The sequence below is a fragment of the Jaculus jaculus genome, chromosome 5, assembly GCF_020740685.1.
Source record: "Jaculus jaculus isolate mJacJac1 chromosome 5, mJacJac1.mat.Y.cur, whole genome shotgun sequence".
NCBI classification, from domain to species: domain Eukaryota; kingdom Metazoa; phylum Chordata; class Mammalia; order Rodentia; family Dipodidae; genus Jaculus; species Jaculus jaculus.
The window spans coordinates 3,652,498-3,677,711 of record NC_059106.1 but is presented as its reverse complement, the minus strand read 5'-3'; the positions used below and the strand labels follow the sequence as shown (position 1 = coordinate 3,677,711).

Genomic DNA, 25,214 nt, shown 5'->3' with positions numbered 1-25,214 from the left:
GCGATCCTCCTATCTCTGCCTCCTGAGTGCTGGGATTAAAGGTGTGCGCCACCATGCCCGGCAAAGAATTAGGTTTTATGGTGCTTTTCCTTTCCTCTCTCCTCTCTTCCTCCTGTGCACTCCCCCACTGTGTCAATTTCAAAACTGATTCTTTTTCTGAGGGTGCAGAGCATTTGTAGATGGCACAGGAATAGATGGAAACTGGGTGCATCATGACTGGGTTGGATGTGTTGAAGGAAAGGAGAAAATAAGGAAGACAGTGTTCCAGAGCATTCCTCCCCATGCGTTAGCTGTTACGTTCTTTCTGTCTCCTCTTCTATAATAGACCCAAAGCCTGGGAAGGTGTGGTAGAGATGGCTTGTTTAGTACTGAACTCTCTCCACAGTCACTTCTTCTCAGCACTTGGATAGGTTTTGAGTCTCCCCAGTGGTCACCAGCATCTGCAGAGAGAAGCTTCTCTAACCAAAATGAGAACAGCAGTAATCTATGGGCCTGACATTTCTTAAAAATCTTTAATCTTTTCATCTTAGAAATTCATATTATATTTGTATTCTACTCTAAAATATATCCCTGCTTGTTTTAATATAAATGTAAATTTTCTTCCCAATCTTTTATTAAACTGATGCTCTAGGAAGATAAGGGGTTCCGAGCACAGTGTTTGTGGCCAGAGTGCTCACTGAGTGTCTCGGTGCTTACTGCCTGCGATGGGAGCTGGCTTTGGTTCAGTAGGTCCCAGTTTCTTTTCCTCAACACATGAAGTGAAGCTTAGCAGGCTTTCAAAACACACACTGTTCACAGCAGATTTGTTTGGGTGGCCATGAGAAGACAGCGCGAACACTGCTCTGCTCTTGCTGGCTTCCAGCTTTGGTTTCTAGTCCTCTCCTGTGGGCTGGGTAATTATGTGGCACCTGAAACACACACAGCTGAACTTCCAGAGTTCCTGCTAACACCATTGTTGTTTCTGAATTAACAGGTTTCAACACTAAACGTGCACAATGTCTTTGAAACCAAGAGTAGTAGATTTTGATGAGACCTGGAACAAGCTCCTAACTACAATCAAAGCAGTTGTCATGTTGGAATACGTCGAGAGAGCAACGTGGAACGATCGCTTCTCGTATCCTTTAGCAGCAGCTTAAAATGTTCTCAGGTTGAGAAGCTTGTTGAAAAATGAAACAGGTTTAAGTGTGTAAGTGTAATGAAATGGGAGAACCAAGTTACCTTCTTTTTTTTTTTCTGAGGTAGGGTTTCATTCTAGCCCAGGGTGACCTGGAATTCTCTATGTAGTCTCAGGCTGGCCTCAAACTTGCGGCAGTCCTCCTCCCTCTGCCTCCAGAGTGCTGGGATTAAAGGCCTGCGCCACCACACCCAGCTCTATCATTTTTTTCTTTTTTAATTTTATTTGTAAGCAGAGAGAGAGAGAAGAGAGACAGACAGAATGGGCATTCCAGGGCCTCTAGCCACTGCAAACGAACTCCAGATGTATATGCCTCTTGTGCATCTGGCTTATGTGGGTCCTGGGGAATTGAACCTGGATCCTTTGGCTTTGCAGGCAAATGCCTTAACCACTAAGCCTCATTGCTTTTGGTCTTATGGCCCGGCCTAGTGGGAGCATGTGGCAGAGGTGGCTGCTTATGTCATGGTGGCCAGGAAGCAGAGACGAATGTGCTGGACTCCCAGTGTCTTCCTTGAGGGCCCAGGACCAATTACCTAACTTGCTTGTGCTGTGCCTACCATTTAGAGTCCCATCACCTCCAGTAGTGGGACTGGTTGGCAGGCAAGTCTTCAGCCAACGAGCCGTTAGGTGTTCGTCCAGACCTGCGATGGCAGTGTCCCAGGCAGCATGTAAATAGCAAGTTTGATGGCTAAGGTGGAAACAGGGTTGTTAATGAGATTGTCTTCATTTGCGAATTGGGAGGTGTTTTTTTCTCAATTTTTATTAACATTTTCCATGATTATAAAAAATATCCTATGGTAATCTCCCCCCCCAACTTTCCCCTTTGAAATTCCATTCTCCATCATATCCCTTCCCCATCTCAATCAGTCTCTCTTTTATTTTGATGTCATGATCTTTTCCTCCTCTTATGATGGTCTTGTGTAGGTAGTGTCAGGCACTGTGAGGTCATGGATATCAAGGCCATTTTATGTCTGGAGGAGCACATTGTAAGGAGTCCTACCCTTCCGTTCGCTCTTACATTCATTCCGCCACCTCTTCCGCATTAGACCCTGAGCCTTAGAAGGTGTGATCGAGATGTTACTCAGTACTCCAGTCACTTCTTTCCAGCACTGTGGTACCTTCTGAGTCGTCCCAAGGTCACTACCATCTGAAAAGAGAAGATTCTCTACCCAAAGTGAGAGTAGCGTTAATATAAGGGTAATATAAGGGTATAAATATTAAGAGAAGTGCTTACTGTGCAATGGAGTCTTCAGCAATAGGGTCTTACCATCTATTCTTGGTGGGAAACCAAGGGCCTCGGCAATGGCCTATAATGTTTTGGGGGAATCAGGGACCTCCCTGGCCAACAACTCACTGGAGGTATCCCATCCCTAGCACTGAAAATTTTCTAACAGCGATCTATGGCTCCTGAGTGTTCCATTGTCTGAAACTGGAGGATTCCATATGATTTATTTGCATCCTCTTAGATTTTTTTTTTTTTTTTGAGGTAGGGTCTTGCTGTACCTCAGGCTGACCTGGCATTCACTCTGTAGTCTCAGGGTGGCTTCAAACTCACAGTGATTCTCCTACCTCTGCCTCCAAAGTGCTGGGATTAAAGGCGTGCACCACCATGCCTGGCTGAATTGGGAGTTTGAAAGAAACCTAATTAGCAGTGTCTTGTCAGCAGTCTTCTGGGACTGTCAAGGCCTTACCCTTGTCATGGGGGCATCTGGTCTTAGCAGAGCTCCAAGGTCATAAACCAGTTTCATATGACTTCATAATAGTTTTCTTTTAAAATTGATTTATTTATTTGGGTATGTGTGTGTGGTCATTGGCCAACGACCAGCTTGCTCCTCATCTTCCCCCTCATTTAAGACAAGGCATACTGGGATTACAGAAACCCACCCAAACCACCAGTTTCTGTGTGGGGCCTGGGGATCTGAACTCAAATTCAGAGTTGTGTGGCCAGCACCATCACCCAGCCCTGTTTAATTCGTTATAATTACCCTTGTCAATAAGGATTCCTGTGTCCTGAGCTGATAATGCACAGATGGGTTCTGATGTTTCTGGCAGGAATGCTCCATAGTTTGCAAGATCTGTCTATCTGTATATTACCTACTGTAGCAGTCTGGTTCACATTGCTGTTAGAAATCACTCAACCAAGAGTAGCTTCTGCGAAAAAGAGATTTATTTTGGCTTACACACCTGAGGGAAAGCTCCACGATGGCAGGAGAAAACGACATGAGCAGAGGGTGGACATCACCCCCTGGCCAACATAAGGTGGACAATAGCAACAGGAGAGTGTGCCTCCAACAATACACTCCCTCCAGGAGGCCTTAATTCCCAAATATCCATCAGCTGGGAACCTAGCATTCAGAACACCTAAGTTTATGGGGACACCTGAATCAAACCACCACACCTATGTACCTATCATCCATCTATCTATCTATCTATCCGACTATCAATCAATCTTCTTTCTGTCTATAGTTTTTTTTTTTTTTTTTTTTTGTTTTTTTGAGGTAGGGTCTCACTCTAGCCCAGGCTGACCTGGAATTTACTGTGTAGTCTCAGGGTGGCCTCGAACTCATGGTGATCCTCCTACCTCTGCCTCCCAAGTGCTGGGAATAAAGGCGTGCGCCACCACGCCCAGCTATGTCTATAGTATTTTCAAGGAAGGGTTTCACTGTATCCCAGGCTGACCTGGCTGACCTCGAACTCACAGTGATCCTCCTATCTCTGCCTCCCAAGTGCTGTTATTAAAAGCATGCACCACCATAAGTGGAAATATTTAGTTTTTTTGTCATATAATACCTCAGAAAAATCTCAAAACAGTGGCAAATGTAATTACTATGCTTGTACACCTGACAAGGAAGCAATCTTAGAGGTAAGGGACCTGCATAGGTCACACAGTTGTAGTTGATAGCACACAGACTTGGATACAAGATTTTCTTTTCCACTGTGCATAGTGTGTGTGATGTGTGCCTGTGTACGTGCTAATGTGACACGTCTGCATTTACCAGTGGTGACTGGAAGACTATATTAGGCGTTTCCCTTGGCTCACCTGGGGTTGCGGGCATGCACGGCCGTTCGTGGGTTTTAGAGATTCATATTCAGGCGTCCTCAGGCTTCACGCTTGTGCAGTAAGCACATTTAACCACTGAGCCGTCACCTGGCTTCAATATGAGATGATGAAGATGATATTTTTCCTCCTGTTTTTCTGAGGTAGGGTCTCACTCTAGCCCAGACTGATCTGGAATTCACCGTGTAGTCTCAGAGTGACCTTAACCTCACGGCAATCCTCCTGCCTCTGCCTCCTGAGTGCTGGGATTAAAGGCATGCATCACCACGCCCGGCTATATTTTAGTTTCTACAGGTAGGGTTTCACGCTAGCCTAGGCTGACCTGGAATTCTCTTTATAATCTCAGGCTGGCCCTAAACTCACAGTGATCCTCCTACGTCTGCCTCCTGAGTACTGGGATTAAAGGTATGTGTGCCTCCACACTGGCTGAAAAGGGAATTTTTAAATTTTTATTTATTTATTTTTTATTGGCAAGCAGAGAGATACCCAATTCCCTTTGCTTTTCAGTGTATCTAGGAAGATAATCAATATAGAGTTTGCTTTTCAAGAGCTCTTTTCCTTCTCTTCTTTTCTTTTCTTTTCTTTTTTTTTTTTTTTTGAGGCAAGTTCTCACTCTAGCCCAGGCTGACCTGAAACTCACTCTGTAGCCCAGGGCTGGTCTTGGCTTTCAATTCAAGGCCATCCTCCTATGTGAGCCTTCTGAGTACTGGGAATAAAGGCATTTGCTACCAGGTCCAGCCTATGTTTACTTTGTTTGTTTGTTTATTTGTTTTTGTTTTTTTGTTTTCTGAGATAAGGTCTCAGGGTAGCCCAGCCTGACCTGGAGATCACTATGTAGTCTCAGAGTGGCCTCGAACTCACAGCGATCCTCCTACTGAGTGCTGGGATAAAAGGCATGGTTTTTTATACGGTTTTTTGAGGTAGGCTCTCATTGTAGTCCAGGCTGACCTAAAATTCACTATGTAGCCTCAGGGTGGCCTGGAACTCAGGGTGATCCTTCTACCGCTGCCTCTTGAGTGCTGGGATTAAAGGTATGCACCACCACGCCCAGTTTGTTTGTAAATCTTGATGGCCCAGGTTTGATTTCCCAGTACCCATGTAGAGACAGATGTACAAAGTTGTGCATTCAACTGGAGTTTCTTTGCAGTGTCAGGAGGCCCTAGCATTCTCTCCTTTTTCTGTCATCTGTTTTAAAATACATGATAAACTCATTTTTCTCACTCAAAAAACCTTAATGAATTGACTAGAGATATCTATGCTTTATGTGTGGCCTATCCTGAACCGCTGGGAGAAAGACTTTATGCAGAAACAAAGGTTTTTTTGGAAAATCACGTTCGGAATTTGCACAAGGTAAGGGATGGAATAGATGTGCTATGAACATGTTTATGACTACAGTTATCTGACTCCTTTACTGTTTTCCAGTGAAGAATTTACCAATTTCTGGGGTTTTTCTATCTTGTTTCCTGTTTTTCAATTTGGTGGCTCTCACTGTAGCCCAGGCTGACCTGAACTCACTTTTTAGTCCCAGGCTCACCTTGAACTCACAGTGATTTTCCTACCTCTGCCTCCTGAGTGCTAGGATTAAAGGTGTGTGTGTGTGTCTTTTTTGGGGGAGGAGGTTGAGGTAGGGTCACATTCTAGCCCAGACAGACCGAGTGAGAGGAAGATAGACTTGTGTGTCCCTGTGGCCTAGCAAGAGAGGCAGAGCCAAGCAGCTGAGCTGAACTAAGCAGCGTGGAGTGGGGTGAGGTTTGCTTTTATAGGCAAGAAGACTCCATTGGTTGGTAGGTTTGGAGTGGACCTTCGAGCCAGCCCACCTGGGCCCTCTGTGTAGATAGGATGTTAGATTGTGGGCAGCAGGGGGCGCTGTCCATCAGATGAGTGCTGTCTATTTTTTTTCTTTCATTGTTTTTCAAGTTTTCGAGGTAAGGGTTTACTCTAGCCCATGCTGGAATTCACTATGTAGTCTCAGGGTGGCCTTGAAATTATGGTGACTCTCCTATCTCTGCTTTCTGAGTGGTAGGATTAAAGATGTGTGCTGCCACACCTAGCCAAAGTTCAATTTTCCTTTTTTCTTTTTGGTTTTTCGAGGTAGGGTCTTTTTCTAACCCAGGCTGACCTGGAATTCATTATGCAGACTTAGACAGGCCTCGAACTCAGAGCAGTCCTCCTGCCTCCGCCTACCACATGCTCGGATTAAAGGCATGCACCACCACCTGGTACAAGCCCCATTTCTGCCAAGAATTCTGTTCTTGCGCCAGGGCAAGGTGTCATGTGAGGTGGCATTTCCAGGTTCTCTCTTTGGGCTCCAATCTCTAAGTAAGATTTTAAATTGCTAGCTTTTGGGGCTGGAGAAATGGCTTAATGATTAAGGCACTTGCCTGCAATGCCTAAGGACCCAGGTTCAATACCCTAGTACTCGCATAAGCCAGATGCACAAGGTGGTGCGTGCATATGGAGTTCGTTTGCAGTGGCTGGAAGCCCTGGTGCGCCCATTCTCTCTGTCTCTCAAATAAATGAATAAATAAATATGTACTTAAAAAAAATACTAGCTATCACTGGTCATGGTGGTGCATGCCTTTAATCCCAGCACTCAGGTGGCAGAGGTAAGGAGGATCGCCTTGAGTTCAAGGTCTGCCTGAGACTACATAGTTAATTCCAGGTCAGCCTAGGCTAGAGTGAGACCCTACCTTGAAACCCCCTTCCCAAAAAGAAAGAAAAAGTAAAATAAAAAGAAAAAAATGCCAGCTTTCTCCTATCCCCCTTGAATATCAAAAGCATGAGCAACCACGCCCCAGTTGGATTTTTTTCAAGTTTTTATTTACTTATTTGAGAGAGAAAAAGAGGGAGGAAGAGGTGTGCCAGGGCCTCCAGCCATTGCAAGTGAGCTCCAGACACAGGTGCTACCTTGTGCATCTGGCTTATGTGGGTCCTGGGGAATTGAACCTAGATCCTTACGCTTTATAGGCAAGTTCCTTAACTACTGAGCCATCTCTCCAGCTCTTGCCCCCATTTTTTTTTGGGGGGGTAGTTGAGGTAAGGTCTCACTTTAGCCCAGGCTGACCTGGAATTCACTATGTAGCCTCAGTGTGGCCTCCAACCCACAGTGACCTTCCAACCTCTGCCTCCCAAGCACTGAGATTAAAAGTGTGTCTCACCACGCCTGGGTGTTTTTTTGGGAAGGGTTCTCGAGGTAGGATCTTACTGTACCTCAAGATGACCTAGAATTCACTATGGAATCTCAGGGTGGCCTTAGAACTCATGGTGATCCTTCTATCTCTGCCTCCTTAAAAATCCAGGCACATGCCTGTAATACTATGTCTGAAACATAGGCAATAAGATGATGAGTTGAAGGTCAGCCTCCACAGCATAGCAAGTTGGTTCAGAGACCAGCCTGGACTACCTGAGACCCTGTCTCAAAAACAAATTGGGTGTGGTGATGCATGCCTTTAATCCCAGCACTCGGGAGGCAGAGGTGGGAGGATTGCCATGATTTTGAGGCCACCCTGAGACTACATAGTGAATTCCATGTCAGCCGGGGCCAGAGTGAAACCCTATCTCAAAAGACCAAAAAAAAAAAGATCTGAAGAGATGGCTTAGTGATCAAGGTATTTGCCTGCAAAGCCAAAGGACCCATGTTTGATTCCACAGGACCCACCTAAGCAAAATGTGCAAGGTGGCTCATGCATTTAGAATTCCTTTGCAGTGGCTGGAGGCCCAGTTGTGATGCCCATTCTCCCTCTCTCTTTCCCTCTCTGTCTCTCTCTTGCAAACAAATAAATAAAAATAATTTTAAAAATCCCAAACATAACTTAAAAGTAAAGCATGGTGGAGGGTGGGGGTGGCTCAGAGGTTAAGACACTTGCCTACAAATCCTCCGGAACCAGGTTCTATTCTCCAGTGCCCGTGTAAAGCCAGATGCACAAAGTGGCACATGCACCTAGAGTTTGCTTGCAGTGGCTGGAGCCCTGGAGTATCTGTTCTCTCTCTCTGCCTGCAAATTAATTAATTAATTTGAAAAAAAAAAAAAAAGCAGGGCTGGAGGGATGGCTTAGTTGAGGCGTTTGCCTATAAAGCCAATGGACCCAGGTTCGATTCCTCAGGTCCCACGTTAGCCAGATGCACAAAGGGACGCATATGTCTGGAGTTCGTTTGCAGCGGCTGGAGGCCCTGGCACGCCCATTTTCTCCCTCTCTCTTTCTCTCACTTGCGTGCTCTCTCTCTCCCTCTTTCTCTGTCAAATAATTAATAAAAAAAATTTTTTTAAAAAGCATAGTAGAAAGTTGTTTGATCTCAGACTCATGGTTGTCCAACTACTTTCACCTCCAGAGTGCTGGGATTATAGGCTTCTGCCACCACACCCCACTCCATGTCCTTTTTATTTATTTATTTTTTGTTTTTTCCAGGTTGGGTCTTGCTCCAGCCAGGCTTACCTGGAATTCACTGTGTAATCTCAGGGTGGCCTCAAACTCATGGCCATCCTTCTACCTCTACCTCCCAAGTGCTGGGATTAAAGGCGTGTACTGCCACACTTGGCTCTCTATGTCCTTTCTTTTTCTTTAATTTTATTTTTAAATATTTATTTATTTATTTGAAAGTAGAGAGAGAGAGAGAATGGGCATGCCAGGGCCTGTAGTCACTGCAAACGAATTCTAGATGCACGTGCCTCTTGTGCATCTGGTTTACATGGGCTCTGGGGAATTGAACCTGAGTCCTTTGGCTTCACAGGCAAATGCTTTAATCACTGAGCCACCTCTCCAGCCCATCTCCATGTCCATTTGATTGGCATACTACATATGACAGCTGTACCACCCATTTGATCTGGGCACAAATGATGCATTTTATATTGCTTTGGTATTGATAGCATTTTTATTTTTTTATTTGAGAGCGACAGGCAGAGAAGGAGGCAAGAGAGAGAGAGAGAATGGGCGTGACAGGGTTTCCAGCCACTGCAGACGAATTCCAGATGCGTGCGCCCCCTTGTGCATCTGGCTAATGTGGGTCCTAGGGAATTGAGCCTCGAACCAGGGTCCTTAGGCTTCACAGGCAAGCGCTTAACCACTAAGCCATCTCCCCAGCCCTGTTTTTTTTTTTTTTAATATTTTATTTGTTTATTTGAGAGAGAGACACACAAACAAAGGTACACAAAGAGAGCATGGGCATGTTAGGGCTTCCTGCCACTGGAAACCAACCCCATATATATGTGCCTCTTTATGACACTTTGTGTATCTGACTTTACATGGGTGCTGGTGAATCAACCCCTGGCCCACAAGAAAGCACCTTTAACCACTGAGTCAGCTTCCCAGCCTAGAGATATCATTTTTGTTCTTTTAAATATTTTATTTTTAGTTATTTATTAGAGGCAAGGGGAGAGAGAGAGAGACAGAATGGGTGCACCAGGGTTGCCAGCCACTGCAAACGAACTCCAGATGCATGGACCCCCTTATATATCTGGCTCACATGGGTCCTGGGGAATTGAACCTGGGTCCTTTGGCTTTGCAGGAAAGTACCTTCACTGGTAAGCCATCTCTCCAGTCCAGAGATATCATTTCTAACCAATCTTGGATGATTGATCCTTTTAGGAACTGGACTAGATAATTTATTGCCTAAGCTGGAACCTTGGACCCTACCTTGATTAGCTGTTGTGGGAACTCACTTAATGATTACTTTCTGGGCTGAGTTCTTACCTTATCTAGCAAATAGGTGTTTACAACATAATCTGTATCATCCCTAGTGCTGGGAGTAGGTGCTTTAAATGTTGGAGGAAGCCCATGAATGTAAACTGGTTAGTTAATGTAATTCAGTTTTCTTTTTCTTTGTGGTTCTGGAGGTTGAACCCAGGGCCTTGCTTGTGGTACCTCTGAGCTGAATCCCCAGCCCATGTTCTTTTTATAGTTTTGTTGAGAAGTTCAGTACATGACCAGACTGTAATTTGATCTTATTCCTGACCTAGGTGTTGTCTTCTAAACCGAGTTTCAGAGTCTATCCAAAGACAAAATTCAAACTGTTAATCTTTTGTCCTTTTTATCTTGGAAAATGAAACAGTTTATTCTCTATTCTGTATAGAGAATCACTTTCTTATCTAAGGTTTTTCCCCCAGTTGGTTCATTTCTACGAAAGGTAGTTAAAATTTGTAAGTGTGGTTTATAATGCAAGAATTGTTATGTTAGAAGATTTGATTTTGATACATTTCCTAGTTGGCAATGAAAATGATCAGTACATTCTCAGTACATTTTTTTCTCTGTTTAGAGAGTTCTGGAGTCTGAGGAACAAGTACTTGTTATGTATCATAGGTACTGGGAAGAGTACAGCAAGGGTGCAGACTACATGGACTGCTTGTATAGGTGAGTACTCTTGAATCAACCTGGGCAATACCGCCTGCTTTTAGTAACTCGAGAAGTAAGTTTTCAGTATTAATTTTAAACTTATTTATTTATTTATTTAAGAGAGAGAAGAAGGCAGACAGACAGACAGAATGGGCACATCAGGGACTTCATCTGCTACAAACAAACTCCAGACGCATGCGCCACCTTGTGCATCTGGCTTACATGGGTCCTGGGGAATTGAACATGGGTCCTTTGGCTTTGCAGGCAACTGCTTTAACCACTAAGACATCTCTCTGCCCCTCATTATTAATTTTAATTAATGGGTTCATTATTATTATTATTATTTTCTAACGTTTATTTATTTGAGACGGGGAAGGGAGAGAGAATGGGTGCATCAGGTCCCATAGCCACTGCAAACAAACTCTAGACCCGTGTGCATTTGGCTTATGTGGAATCTGGAGAATTGAACCTGGGTCCTTAGGCTTCATGGGCAAGTGCCTTAACTGCTAAGCCATCTTTCCAGCCCAATGGATTAATTATTAATTGTGCAAAATCATGGGCTTCATTTTGAAGGGATTATTTATTTATTTATTTCCATTGAAATATAGATAACAAATCATTCCCTCTTACATGGACCAGCTAGAAAGGTCTAGCTCCCCAGGTGGGACACACCTTTAATCCCACCACTCAGGAGGCAGAGGTAGGAGAATCGCTGTGAGTTTAAGGCCACCCTGAGACTACATAGTGAATTCCAGGTCAGCCTGGGCTGGAGTAAGACCCTACCTTGAAAAACCACAAAAATAAATAAATGAATAAATAAAGGTCTATAGTCTAGGTCAGGTTAGGAACAGGCCTATATGTAGAAAGTGATTCTGGGAAAAATAAAACAAATATATCCCATGTCTCTGTTTCTTTAGATTGTGTGGTGCCTAAGCACATGGTAAGCCTCCCCAGAGATGGCTGTAAAAATTCAGTCTGGAGGAAGTTTAGTGGAGTAAATCTAAGCCATTCCTCTCCCTATGCCTTGTTTTTGAGAGAAGGAGAGAGTGTGCCGAGAGGTCCGAGGAGGCCCGGCTCTCCCGCTGCTTCCTTGAGACACAGCTTCTCACTGGATCGGGAGCTGCCTTTCTTCGTTGTCTTGTTGGTTTCGTTCATCGCCCTCCTCTCCCAGGCAGGGCCTCACTCTGGCCAGGCTGACGTGGAACTCGGTTTGTCTGCAGTTCCAGGCTGGCCGCCTCCTACCTCTGCCTCCTGAGTGCCGAGATGAAAGATGTGTGCCACCGCACCTGGCTCCTTTTTCCTTCTTTCTTCCTCTCTTTCTTCCTTCTTTCTTTCTTTCTTCTTTCTTTTTCCCTTCCTTCCTTCCCTCTTTCTTTCTTTCTTTTTCCTTTTCTTTTGTCTGGATTGCTTGGGCAGCTGTTATTCTCTCTCTATTCCCCTTAGCACTGGGCTCACTCTTGCATAACCATGCCTGCCTTTTCACATGGGTGCTGGGGAGCAAACTCAGGTCCTCGGGCCTGCACAGCAAGAGCTCTTGCTGTCTGGGCCATCTCCCCAGTCCCCCTTTGTATGTTCTCATGTAATTTTACTATTTTACAGTTTTTAAATTTTTCTCTTGTGGTGCCAGGCATGGTGGTGCACTCCTTTAATCCCAGCACTTGGGAGGCAGAGGTAGGAGGATTGCCATGAGTTCGAGGCCACCCTGAGACTCCATAGTAAATTCCAGGTTAGCCTGAGTTAGAGTGATGCCCTACCCCCAAAAAAACAAAACAAAGCAAAATTTCTCTTGTTTATTTAAGAGAGAGAGAATGGGTGCACCAAGGCCTCTAGCCACTGCAAACAAACTCCAGATGCGTGTGTCACCTTGTGCATCTAGCTTACATGGGTGCTGGGGAGTTGAATCTGGGTCCTTAGTGTTCGCGTTCGAGCCCCTTAACCCCTAAGCCATCCCTGCAGCCCAGTGGCGCACGTTGTAGGGAAGCACTCCCCTTAAGACGGCCTGTCCTGCGCGCATACTGCGCTGCCAGTACTTGCTTGCTGCACGGCCTCTCTGCTTCCTGTATCGCCATAACTTATTCTGGTATGTTCTTCTGATACTCTGCTTCCTAAGTGCCCCCCCCCCCCATACATTTTTTCTTTTTGGTTTCTGAAGTAGGCCAGGCTGACCTGGAATTCACTATGTAGTGCCGTGAACTCACAGCAGTCCTACCTCTGCCTTCCAAGTGCTAGGTTTAAAGGCTTGTGCCACCATGCCTGGCTACCCCTCCTTTAAATGTTTTTATTTATTTATTTGAGAGAAAAAGAACATGGGCATATCAGGGCCTCCTGCCATTGCAGATGTGTGCACTACTTTGTACACAGGGCTTTATGTGGTTATTGGGAATTGAATCCAGGCCTTTAGGCTTTGTAAGCAAGTGCCTTTAACCACTGAGATCTCTCTCCAGTCCTGTGGTGGTAATTTTGCGCTGTGCATTGTGTCTTTCCTCATAGAATGACCCTCTTCCATGGAGAACTGGCTTTCTGGGCCCTCGGTGTGGTCCCATCATGCCCGGCAGCGTCCCGTGTTGCTAGGCCGGTGGCAGCTCTCGGGCTGCTGGTTCTTTTCCTAGCCACCTCAGCTTCCCTTCTATTCTTGGTGTTTTTTGAACACTTAAAAGTTTTTATGTGCATAACAGGAAAATTGTTCCACAGGGCTTTTATTATAGAAAGGAAAGAGTCATAGCTCTCTTTCCTTGTCTTGTTCTCTTGGAAAACCTTTTTGAAATTAGCAAATATTTGATTGTTTACTTTTGTTTATTTTAGTATACATTAATATGTATCATACATTATTTTGTATTTAAAGGTTATACTCACATATGCATAATTGTATTATCAACAGTTTTGCTTATCCTCAGTATTAAAAACTATTACTTGAAAAAATAAACAAGGGCTAGAAAAATGGCTCAGTGGCTAAAGGCACTTGCTTGTAAAGCCTGGTGGCCTGGGTTTGGCTCCCCAGTACCCACGTAAAGCCAGATTGCACGAAGTGGAGTGTGTATATGGCGTTCCTTCAGTGTCAGGAGGCCTTGCCTGCCATTTCCTTTTCTTATTTTCCCTCACTGTCTGTCTCTCCTTGCAAATAAAGTTTTTAAAAAGTAAATGGCTACGTGTTAAGAATTTATGTTTATGAAAAAACACTGTGTTAGACAGCTCAGTGGTGAAAAGTACTTGGCTAAACAAGCGTGAAGGCCTGAGAGTGGCCGAGAGTTAAGTTTGATTCCCAGCAGCCACAGACACAATCTGGGAATGACTGTGTGTCTGTAACCCCAGTCCTGCAGGGGTATGAAGACCAAAACATCTCTGGGGATTTCTAACTGAAAGTAAAAAATGGCTAAAAGAACAACCCTGGGTGGGGAGCGACTGCCTGGAGATATGGATGAGATAAAAGTGGAGAGTTTTTTCTTAAAGAAAGATTATTATTTTTAGTATTTTATTTATTTATATGAGAGGGAGAGAGAGAATGGGCACCTTAGGACCTTTAGCCACTGCAGACTAGCTCCTGATGCATCCGCCACCCTGTTCATATGGCTTGCATGGGTACTGGGAAATCGAACCTAGGTTCTTGGGTTTTGCAGGCAAGTGCTTTAACTGCTAAGCCATCTCTCCAGCCCCCACTTTAGTTTTTTTTATTTGTTTATTTATTTTATTTTTTAGAATTTTATTTGAGAGAGAGACAGAAGCAGAGTAAGTAGGGGTGTGCCAGGGCCTCCAGCAACTGCAAACGAACTCCATATGCACTCGCTGCTTTATGTGGGTACTGGGGAATCAAACTTTGGTCATTAGGCTTTGCAGGCAAAATTCTTCACCACTGAGCCATCTTTCCAAGCCCTGATATTTTTCTTTTCTTTTTTTTTTTTTCAAATTTTTATTAGCATTTTCCATGATTATAAAAAAAAATCCCATGTTAATTCCCCCCCCACTTTCTCCTTTGAAATTCCATTCTCCATCATATACCTGATATTTTTCTTAACTACCAAAATATAATATTCAGAAAATGAAGATCCCACTGGCTTAGGGCTGGGATATAAGAGAGGCCAGGCTGGGTCTGGTGCCACAGGCCTTTAATCCCAGCCAAGGTATGAGGATCGCCATGAGTCCAAGGTCAGCCTGAGACTCTAGAGTGAATTCTAGTTTGGCCTGGGCTAGAATGAGACTGTAACTCAATAAACAAAACAACAACAACCAAAAAGATGAGTCCCAAGCTAACTTACAAGTCACTGTGCAATTTGAGGCTGGCCTCGAACTCACAGTACTCTTCCTATCTCTAGCTGTTACCTTTTTTTTGGGGGGGGGGGGTCATAAGCCAAATCTCAATCCATTCCAGGATACCACCCTGCCCCCCGACAAGTGCTGGGATTTAAGGCCTGGGCCACCATACCTATTTTTTTTTCCCCTGTTGACAATGTTTGAGGCAGAGTTTCATTCTAGTTCAGGCTGACCAAGTACTCACTCCCGTAGCCCAGGCTGGCCGCATGTCAGTCCTCCTACCAGAGCCTCCCGAAGGCCGGGATGAAAGACAGGAGCTACCACACCTGGCTAATGTTATCTTTTTGAAAGCATGAATTTGATTACTGTCTAAAATCATTTAGTAACTATTCACTGTCTGTAGCAAAGATGGAATTCAGTTAACAGAATGTTTTGTGTTCTGTGGTTCTGACATCAAGTACTCCAGTGATCATTGTTGATTTATATTGGTAGGCTAAGTGGTAAGATTTTTTTTCTCAATTTTTATTAACATTTTCCATTATTATAAAAAATATCCCATGGTAATACCCTCCCCCTCCCCCCACTTTCCCCTTTGAAATTCCATTCTCCATCATATCCCCTCCCCATCTCAATCATTCTACTTACATATATTTATTTATTTGAGAGAGAGACAAATAGAGAACGTGTGCACCAGGGCCTCTGGCCACTGCAAATGCGCCACCTTGTGCATCTGCCATACGTGGTCCTGGGGAATCAAACCTGGGTCATTAGGCTTCTCAGGCAGGTGCTAAGCCATCTCTTCAGGCCACATATTTTTTTTAATTTTTTTTTTTTTTTTTAAATTTGCAAAGAGGATGGTAAGGAGAGAGAGACACACAGAGAAAGAGAGAGAGAGAATGGGAATGGGCATGGGCATGTCAGGACCTCTTGCTACTGCAAAAGATTTCCAGACACATGCACTACTTTGTGCACCTGGCTTTGTGTGAGTTGTATACTAGGGAGTTAAACCCACGCAGTAAGGCTTTGCTAGTGAGTGCCTTTAACTGCTGAGCCATCTCTCCAACCCAAGGTTCTTCTTCTTGTTGTCTTTTCTTTTTTGTTTTGTTTTTCGAGGTAGGGTCTCACTCTAGCTCAGGCTGACTTGGAATTCACTATGTAGTCTCAGGGTGGCCTTGAACTCATGGCGATCATCCTATCTTTGCCTCTTGAGTGCTGGGATTAAAGGCGTGTGCTACCTTGCCTGGCTTTTTTTTTTGTTAAATTTATTAATTTTATTTTGAAAGAGAGAGAGAAAGAGGCAGATATATGGACAGAATAGGTGCACCAGGGCCTCTAACCACTGTAAAGGAACTCCAGACACATGTCCCACCTTGTGCATGTTGCTTTCGCAGGTAGTGAGGAATTGAACCTAGGTCATTGGCTTCGCAGTACTTCAACCACTAAGCCATCTCTCTTCAGAGTCCCCCCTTTTTTGCTTTGATTTTTTTGTTTTTTTTTGAGGTAGGGTCTCACTGATTCAATGGTGCAGGCTGACCTGGAATTCACTTTGTAGTCTCAGGGTGGCCTCGAACTCATGGCGATCCTCCTACCTCTGCCTCCTGAGTGCTGGGATTGAAGGCATGCACCACCACACCTGGCTTCCAGGACCCCCCTTTTACTTATCTACTTATTTGTAAACAGAGAGATATATACAAAGAAAAAGTATGGGCGTATCAGGGACCCTAGCCACTACAAATAAACTCCAGATGCCTGTCAGGCAAGTGCCTTTAACCACTGAACCATCTCTCCAACCCCAGGATTCTTCCCCTCCCTCCTTCCCTCCCTCCCTCCCTCTCTTCTTTCTTTCTTTCTTAATACTTTTATTTATTTGAGAGGGAGATAGAGAGTGAGTATGGGCACTCCAGGACTTCTGCCACTGCAAACAAACTCCAGACGCATTTGTCACTTTGTGTATCTGGCTTTATGTGAGTACTGGGGAATTGAACCCAAGTCTTCAGGCTTTGTAAGTAAGTGTCTTTAACTGCTAAGCCATCTTTACAAGGTTCTTTCAAACTCAGAGTGTATTGGAGAGTACTTAAAAACTCCTTAGTACTGCTTTTCTTCCGTGATATTTAGGTCATCATCCTTCTTCCAGGTGGCCATCCGTAAGGAGCTGTGTAATTACATGTAAGGGAGAACATTTCCAAGGCGGGTTTGTGTGTCAGTCAGGATGGAGCACCTCGCCGTGCCATCCACGCTGGTCTTGAGCTCCTCGGGTTCCAGCTCCCCTCCTTCCTCTGCCTCCCCGGTACACTCCTCCATGCCTGGATCAAATTAGTGCTGCTTGAGACATAGTCTCTCTCTGTGGCCCAGGCTTGGAACTTGTGATTCTCCTGCCTCAGCCCCCCAGATGCTATGGTGACAGCTTGTACTGACACGCTCAGCTACTGCTTACTGTCCCCTCCTGGCAAGGATGGCTGTGTGACCTGGCTTCAGGCTGTTTTTAGGTTTGTGTTTCACATTTGCTTAGCCCACTGTCTGGAGTATTACCCAGGGTTTTTTTTTTTTTTTTTTTTTTTTTGAGGTAGGGTCTCCCTCTAGCCCAGGCTGACCTGGAATTTACTATGTAGTCTCAGGCTGATCTCGAACTCACATCAGTCCTCCTCCTTGGACTCCCGTTTGCTGGAATCAGTGGTGTGCACTACCATGCCTGGCAGTTGATTGTTTTCTAAACTAAAGGTATTAATTTGTTATCTCTTAGGGCCTTGTAGGAAGTCTTGAGGTAGTAATTTAGATCTTTTCTTTTTTTTTTTTTTTTTGCTAACCTCATATAATTTCTTTTGGACTTACTTCTTAGTGTGTAGTTAATTTGTAATTTGTAATTACACTTGTAACCTTTTAGATTTTGACTTAGCATTCAGTGATACTGCCATTTGTTTTTCAGGTATCTCAATACCCAGTTTATTAAAAAGAATAAATTGACTGAAGCTGACCTTCAATATGGTTATGGTGGTGTAGATATGAATGAACCACTTATGGAAATAGGAGAGGTAAGAAATTGTTTAAGTGACTGCAAACATGATTTCTTTTTTTTTGTTGTTGTTGTTTAAATTTTTATTTATTTCCATGTGTGTTTGGAGGTGTGCCAACCAACTCCACATGTGCCTACCACTTGGTGCCTGGCTTTTGTGGATGCTGGGGAACTGACCTGATTGACGGGCTTTGTGGGCAAGTGCCTTTACCCACGGAGTCCCTCCCTGTCTCGTAGAAACCATTTGGTTGGTTTGTGAATGTTTCTTGTGCTTTTGCATTTAAATATTTATGTATATACATAACACTTTTTTCTTTCTTTCTTTTTTTCTTTTTTTCTTTTTTTCTTTTTTTCTTTTTTTTTTTTTTCCCAGGTAGGGTCTCACTCTAGCCCAGGCTGACCTGGAATTCACTATGGAGTCTCAGGGTGACCTCGAACTCATGGCGATCCTCCTACCTCTGCCTCCCGAGGGCTGGGATTAAAGGCGTGCGCCACCACGCCCAGCTTTAACATTACACTTTTGATAATACATCTTAACCAATGGTATACTACACATGAGTTCTATAACTGAATTCTTTACTTTTTTTTGGTTTTTCAAGGTAGGGTCTCACTCTAGCTCAGGCTGGCCTGGAATTCACTCTATAGTCTCAAAGTGTCTTACACTATTGTTAGTTGGGTGAACACGTCTGGGAGTTCTTTTGGCATACTATTATTTTGGTGAAACCTTAAATTTCTATATAGTAGGGATATATCCTGAATTAAAATATCCATTAGGTTCCAGTGTTTCACTGTTACAAACAGTGCTACAGTGAGCATTATTGTTCATTCATTAGCTGTGAACGCACTGCATGCCAGGAATTGTTCTTGTGCTAAGAAACCAGTAGTGAACAAAATAGAAAACCCTCTTAGGCTCTCGGCGTTACATTTGTGTGTGTATGTGTATCTCATAGAACGCTACCTGGAAGAGCGAGGCACAGCTGAAGTCGTGACGGCTCTGCCACTTGCCTTTCAGTGGCCGGTCCACAGGCATACAATCCCACTTTGGGATGCACTTTCCACCCCATTCTTTTTGTTTTGTTTTGTTTTGTTTTTTTGAGGTAGAGTCTCACTTTAGCCCAGGCTGATCTGGAATTCACTATGTAGATTCAGGATGGCCTCGAACTCACGGCAGTCTTCTTACCTCTGCCTTCCAAGTGGTGGGGTTAAAGGTGTGTACCAACGTACCTGGCATTTTTTAAAGGTTTTTTAAAATTTAATTTATTATTATTTATTTATTTATTTTGGTTTTTCTAGGTAGGGTCTCACTCTAGCCCAGGCTGAGCTAGAATTCACTCTGGAGTCTTAGGGTGGACTTGAACTTACTGCAATCCTCCTACCACTGCCTCCCAAGTGCTAGGATTAAAGGCGTGTGCCTGGCTTTTTTTTTTTTAAGGGATTTTTTTTAAAAAGGCTTAAAAATTTTTTTTTGTTGTTTATTTGAGAGCGACAGACAGAGAGAGAAAGAGGCAGATAGAGAGAGAGAGAAATGGGCACGTCAGAGCCTCTAGCCACTGCAGACGAACTCCAGATGCATGAGCCACCTTGTGTGTCAGGGTTATGTGGGTCCTAGGGAATGGAGCCTCAAACTGGTGTCCTTAGGCATCACAGACAAGTGCTTAACATCTCTCCAGCCCTGTTTTTTTTTTAAATTATTTTTATAGCTGGGCGTGGTGGCGTGGGCCTTTAATCCCAGCACTCAGGAGACAGATGTAGGAGGTTCACTGTGAGTTCGAGGCCTCCCTGAGACTACATAGTGAATTCCAGGTCAGCCTGGACTAGAGTGAAACTCTACCTCAAAAAAAAGAAACCCAGCTGGGCATGGTTGCACACTGCTTTAATCCCAGCACTCGGGAGGCAGAGGTAGGATTGCTGTGAGTTCCAGGCCACTCTGGGGCTACTTAGTGAATTCCAGGTTAGCTTGGGCTATAATAATGAGAACCTACCTCGAAAAACCAAATATCAAACCAAAACAAAACAAAAAACCAACATATTTATTTATTTATTATTTATTAGAGAGAAAGAAAAAAAATGACTGTGCCAGGGCGTCTGGCCACTGCAAACGAATTCCAGATGCATTCACTGCCTTGTGCATCTAGCCTGTGTAGGACCTGGACAATCAAACCTGGGTTCTTAGGCTTCACAGGCAAGCAAGCTCCTCTACTGCTGAGCCATCTCTCCAGCCCCACACCTCCAGTTCTTGTTACTTCTAAAGAAGATAAAGGCAAAACTTCACATGTGTCCTTTGTCGGAAGGTAGATGGGCTTACTTAAAGCAAGTGTAGTTCCCAGTGGGCCACATAGCATTACTCCAGGGAAACAGGATATGGAGGCCAGATATAGCTTATATGTTAAGCTAGAAGCAGAAAAAAGTCAAGGCTTCAGATAATCGATTCTTAATACTGTAATGATTTATTCTCTGTGTAGGAAAACGATATGGAAGCTTAACGGCTTAAATGTGAAGCCAAGCATGGTGGCTCATGCCTGTTACCCCAGTTCTTGAGGCAGAAGCAAGAGGAGTATGTCGAGTTTGAGGCCAGCCTGAGATACACAGTGAGGTTCAGTACAGTCTGGGCGACAGAGTGAGACCTAGTCTTAAAAAATACATACCTATCTATCACCTATCCATCCATCTATCCGTCATCTATCTAGATGTCTGTCTATCTGTGTATCTGTCATCTGTCTATCATCTGCCTATCAATCATCTGTCTGTCTATATCTATATCTGGGGAGATTGCCCAGTGCTTAAAGATGCTAGCTTGCAAAGCCTGCCAGCCTGGGTTTAATCCCCCAGCACCCAAGTCAAACTGGAGGCAAAGTGGCTCATGTGCTTTTGATCCCAAAACCCCTATGACAATGGAAATGGAGCCAGGACAGTCTTAAGCTCATGGCCATTCCTTTGCATTCCTGCAGTTCATTTTCAGTGGCAAGAGACCCAATCTCAAGGAAGCTGGAGCACAGACAACTTGATGTTACCTCCTGACCTCCACATGCCTGCTGTGGCACGTACCACCTGCCCCCCCATAACATAAATAAACATTTTTAAACAATTAAAAGAGAGGCTGGGGATTCAGCTCGGGTGGTAGGTGCCTGCCTAGCATGCACGAGGCCTGGGTCGGCTCTGCAGCCTGGCCCGGTGGGCCGCTGTGGTTCTGCAGCCCCTGCACTTGGAAGCAGAAGCAGGAGGATGAGACGCTCAGCATCATCTTTGGCTACATGGCACATTTGAAGCCAGCCCGGGATACCTCACACCCTGTCTCTAAACAACAAAAATGCCCCAGGCCCAAAGCTTAAAGTACGTACATGCTAATAACTTCAGGCTAGGAAAGAATTTTTAAAAAATATTTTATTATTTGGGCTGAGAGGATGGCTTAGTGGTTAAGGCATTTGCCTGCCAAGCCGAAGAACTCAGGTTCGATTACGTCAGCCTGATGCACAGGGGGCTGCACACGTCTGGAGTTTGTCTGCAGTGGCTGGAGGCCCTGGCGCACCCATTCCCCCCCCCCCCGGCTTTCTCTGTCAAATAAATAAATAAAAATAAAATATTAAAAAACATTTTATTATTTACGTATTAGACAGCGAGAAAGATAGGGAGACAATAGGCGCTCGAGAACCTCTAGCCACTACAAACAAGCTCCAGTTGTATGCACCACTGTGTGCTTATGTGGGTCCTGGGGATTGAATCTGGGTTCTTAAGTTTCCCAGGCCAGGGCCTTAACTGCTCAACCATCTCTCTAGCCCTGGATTTCTTAAAAGACATGCCAGTAAATAAAAATAAAAAATAGAGGAAAAGACTCTATTTGAGTTCATTTAATCATTTGTGTGTATACATATACAGCATATATTAATTATTTTATTAATTTATTTACGAGAGAGAGAGGGAGAGAGAGAATGGGTGTGCCAGGGCCTCAAGCCTCTGCAAACGAACTCCAAATATATGCGCCACCATGGCTTACGTGGGTACTGGGGAATCGAACCTGGGTCTTTAGGCTTTGCAGGCAAATAAATGCCTTACTCACTAATCTATTTCTCCAGCCCATAGATGAATTAAAATATTTTTTTTTGAGAAATACAGAGAGAGAATTGGTGCACCAGGGCCTCAGCCACTGCAGTCAACTCTAGACGCTTGTGGCACCTAGTGGGCATGTGCCACCTAGTGCTTGCCTCACCTTTGTGCATCTGGCTAACCTGGGATCAGGAGAGTAGAGCATCGGATCCATAGGCTTTGCAGGCAAGCACCTTAACTGCTAAGCCATCTCTCCAGCCCCCACATATGAATTTTTTAAAAGTTTATTTATTTGAGAGAGAGAGAGAGAGAGAGAGAGAGAGAGAGAGAGAATGAGAATGGGCTTGCAATCACTGCAAATGCACTTCAGACACATGCACCACCTTGTGCATCTGGTTTAAATGGGTCCTGGGGAATCGAACCAAGGTCATTTGGCTTTGCAGGCAAACGCCTTAACTGGTATGCCAACTCTCTAGCCCTAATTTTTTTTTAAATGAAAAACAAAACAAAACACAAGAAATGAGTTGCTACGTCATATTGCAATTTGTTAAACTGTCAAGTAATGAATTTTACAATCTATAAAGAACTAGATTTCATTAAGAACAGGGAAACTTTGGCAGAGTATTGGCAAAGCAGTGTGGACATTTCCCAGGAAAAAAACCAAGATGGAGAGTAACCATAAACAGATGCCTAGCTGCCCTCAAGAACATGCTGGTTGAAACCACCAAAGGATGCAGTTTCCACACCCAGTGGGTCACGGGCTTGACAGTGCCCTGGAATGCCAGTTGTCGAGGGTGTGGGCTAACAGGGAGTGTCATCCATTGCTATGTGAGTGTGGATGGGAAGGGGAGAGAAAAAAAAAAAAAATATATATATATATATATATATGGTTTTTTGAGGTAGGGTCTCATTCTGGCCCAGGCTGACCTGTAATTCACTATGTAGTCTCAAGGTGGCCTCAAACTCACAGTGATCCTCCTACCTCTGCCTCCTGAGTACTGAGATTAAAGGCATGCACTGCCATGCCTGGCCAACTGCTGTTGGTCTTACTGAAGCTTTTAGCAATAAAGATTTTTTCTTTTCAAGGTAGGGTCTTGCTCCAGCCCAGGCCCATGTGGAATTCACTGTGGATTCTCAGGATGGCCTTGAACTTTCAGTAGTCCTCCCACCTCTGGCTCCCGAGTGCTGGGACTAAAGGAGTGCGCCACCATACTTGGCAAGATTTTTATAAAAAGTCAGTTACTTAACAATGATTGTGATGGGGAGGTAATATTATGGAGAATGGAATTTCAAAGGGGAAAGTGGTGGTGGGGGGAAGGGAGGGAATTACCATGGGATATTTTTTTATAATCATGGAAAATGCTAATAAAAATTTAAAAAGAAAAAAAAAGTCAGTTACTTAAGATTTTCAATCTGATATTAAGGCTGTACTTTGTAATTCTCATGTGGTAGTTGTTGCCATTTTAAATGAGAAATTTGACCAAAACCCCAACAAACAAACCAACAGAAATAGCCAGGTGTAGCGGTGCATACCTTTAATCCTAGCACTTAAGAGGCAGAGGTAGGAGGATCGCTGTTAGAGGTCACTCTGAGAATACATGGCAAATTCCACATGGGCCTGGGCTAGAGTCCCTATCTTGAAAAAAAACAAAAGAAAACACACACACACACACACACACACACACACCCATCCCAGGTCAGCCTGGGCTCGAGTGAGACCCTACCTTGAAAAACAAAAACAAAAACAAAACAACAACAAAAAAAACCCCAAAACAAGCAAACCTAAATTAGAAATTTACTTTTCTTTAGTTTTCTCTTAAATTTTGAAATAATGGTAAGGTTTCTCTTGAGTATTTTCGCTTTGATAAAATCATGAACGAGGGCCGGAATGATGGTTTAGCAGGTAAGGCTCTCACCTGCACTGACTGAGAACCCAGGTTTGACTCATCAGGACCCGTCTAAGCCAGCTGCACAAGGTGGTGCATGCCCTGGTGTTTGTTTGCAGGGGTTAGAGGCCCTGCCGTGCCTATGCTGTGTCTATCTGCCTCCCCCTCTCCTCTTTAAAATAAATAAATAATATTTTTTAAAAATCATGAATGAATGTTAAGACAAAGGACCCACTTGGTACATTCCTGATGATTTTTATTTTTCCTGGCAGCTAGCATTGGATATGTGGAGGAAGTTAATGGTTGAGCCACTTCAGACCATCCTTATCCGAATGCTGCTCCGAGAGATCAAAAAGTGAGTTGTATTTCTCTTCCTCAGTCAGGCCTGCTTTGCTGCGAGGTGAGGTTTACAAGTAATGGGCAGCTGCCTGGTGCTGACGAGACCCGGGTCTCATGTCCTGGAAGCAGCTTTGGTTTACTTAATGCCAGTATTAATGTGCTTTCTGTTCTTTTTCTCTCTCAGATTTTGTTTTGTTTTTCGAGGTAGGGTCTCACTCTAGCCCAGGCTGACCTGGAATTCACTATGTAGTCTCAGGGTGGCCTCGAACTCAAGGCGATCCTCCTACCTCTGCCTCCCGAGTGCTGGGATTAAAGGTGTGCGCCACCACGCCTGGCTCTCTCTCAGGCTTTCATTCTTGTTTTGTTGATTGGCAGGTCATTGGCCGTTCCTTATAAAGTTCAGTATCGCTCTTAGTATATGACAGTGTAAGTCTTGGTGAGGCTGGATGCCATCTATTCAAGAAAACATTCTTGCCTGGGTGTAGTGGTGCAGAGGTAGGATTGCTGTGAGTGCAAGGCCACCCTGAGACTACAAATTCCAGGTCAGCCTGGGCTAGAGCGAGACCCTACCTTGAAAAACAAAAAACAAAACAAAACAAAACAAATTCTTTTGCTGGAAGCCTTAGTGTTGTAATCTGTATAATTTATCTGTAATACTGTCGGGGTATTTATGGAAAGAGGCATCCTTCTCTACCTATGGACTGTAGTGGTTAACCCAACCTGACTGGTGGAAGAGTACAGGTTCGGGGAAAGTTCCCCACTTGTTCTTGGGTCACCTATGGCCTAAAAGACTTTTTGCCCTTGGCTTCCGGGAGTTGAAAGCAGAAGTCATGTGGGTGTGTGTACAGCGAGCATTCTAAGTTAAGGAAGGTGACGTTATAGGCGTCGTCTAGACCAGCGAGTTTACCATGTGATGTTGGCTGTTCCATTTGGATCTAGGTTCTTCTCCAAGGAATGATGTGAGGTTTTCCTTTTATTTTCTCCCCTCTTTTTTTTTTCTCCTCTCTCCCCTTTCCTTTTTGTTTTTCAAGGTAAAGTCTTGCTATAGCCCAGGCTGACTTGGAATTAGTCTCAGGCTGGCCCTAAACTCACAGCTATCCTCCTACTTCAGCCTCCCCACTGCTGGGGTCAAAGG

General features: G+C 44.2%; 1 protein-coding gene across 5 annotated transcripts in view; it reads left to right on the top strand.

The window, feature by feature from the left end:
• Positions 1-25,214, top strand: part of Cul2 (cullin 2) — a 68,212-nt gene that overhangs the window by 14,351 nt on the left and 28,647 nt on the right. For 3 of the 5 annotated variants that reach the window (XM_045150377.1, XM_045150380.1, XM_045150379.1), the window contains exons 2-6: positions 974-1,114; positions 5,480-5,582; positions 10,482-10,576; positions 17,727-17,832; positions 24,013-24,095. In XM_045150377.1, coding sequence (XP_045006312.1) covers positions 996-1,114; positions 5,480-5,582; positions 10,482-10,576; positions 17,727-17,832; positions 24,013-24,095 — 506 coding nt within the window. In that variant the 5' untranslated portion in view covers positions 974-995. Of the gene's footprint in view, positions 1-973; positions 1,115-5,479; positions 5,583-10,481; positions 10,577-17,726; positions 17,833-24,012; positions 24,096-25,214 lie in introns of those variants that run through there. The other 2 variants (XM_045150381.1, XM_045150382.1) reach the window with 2 other exon arrangements.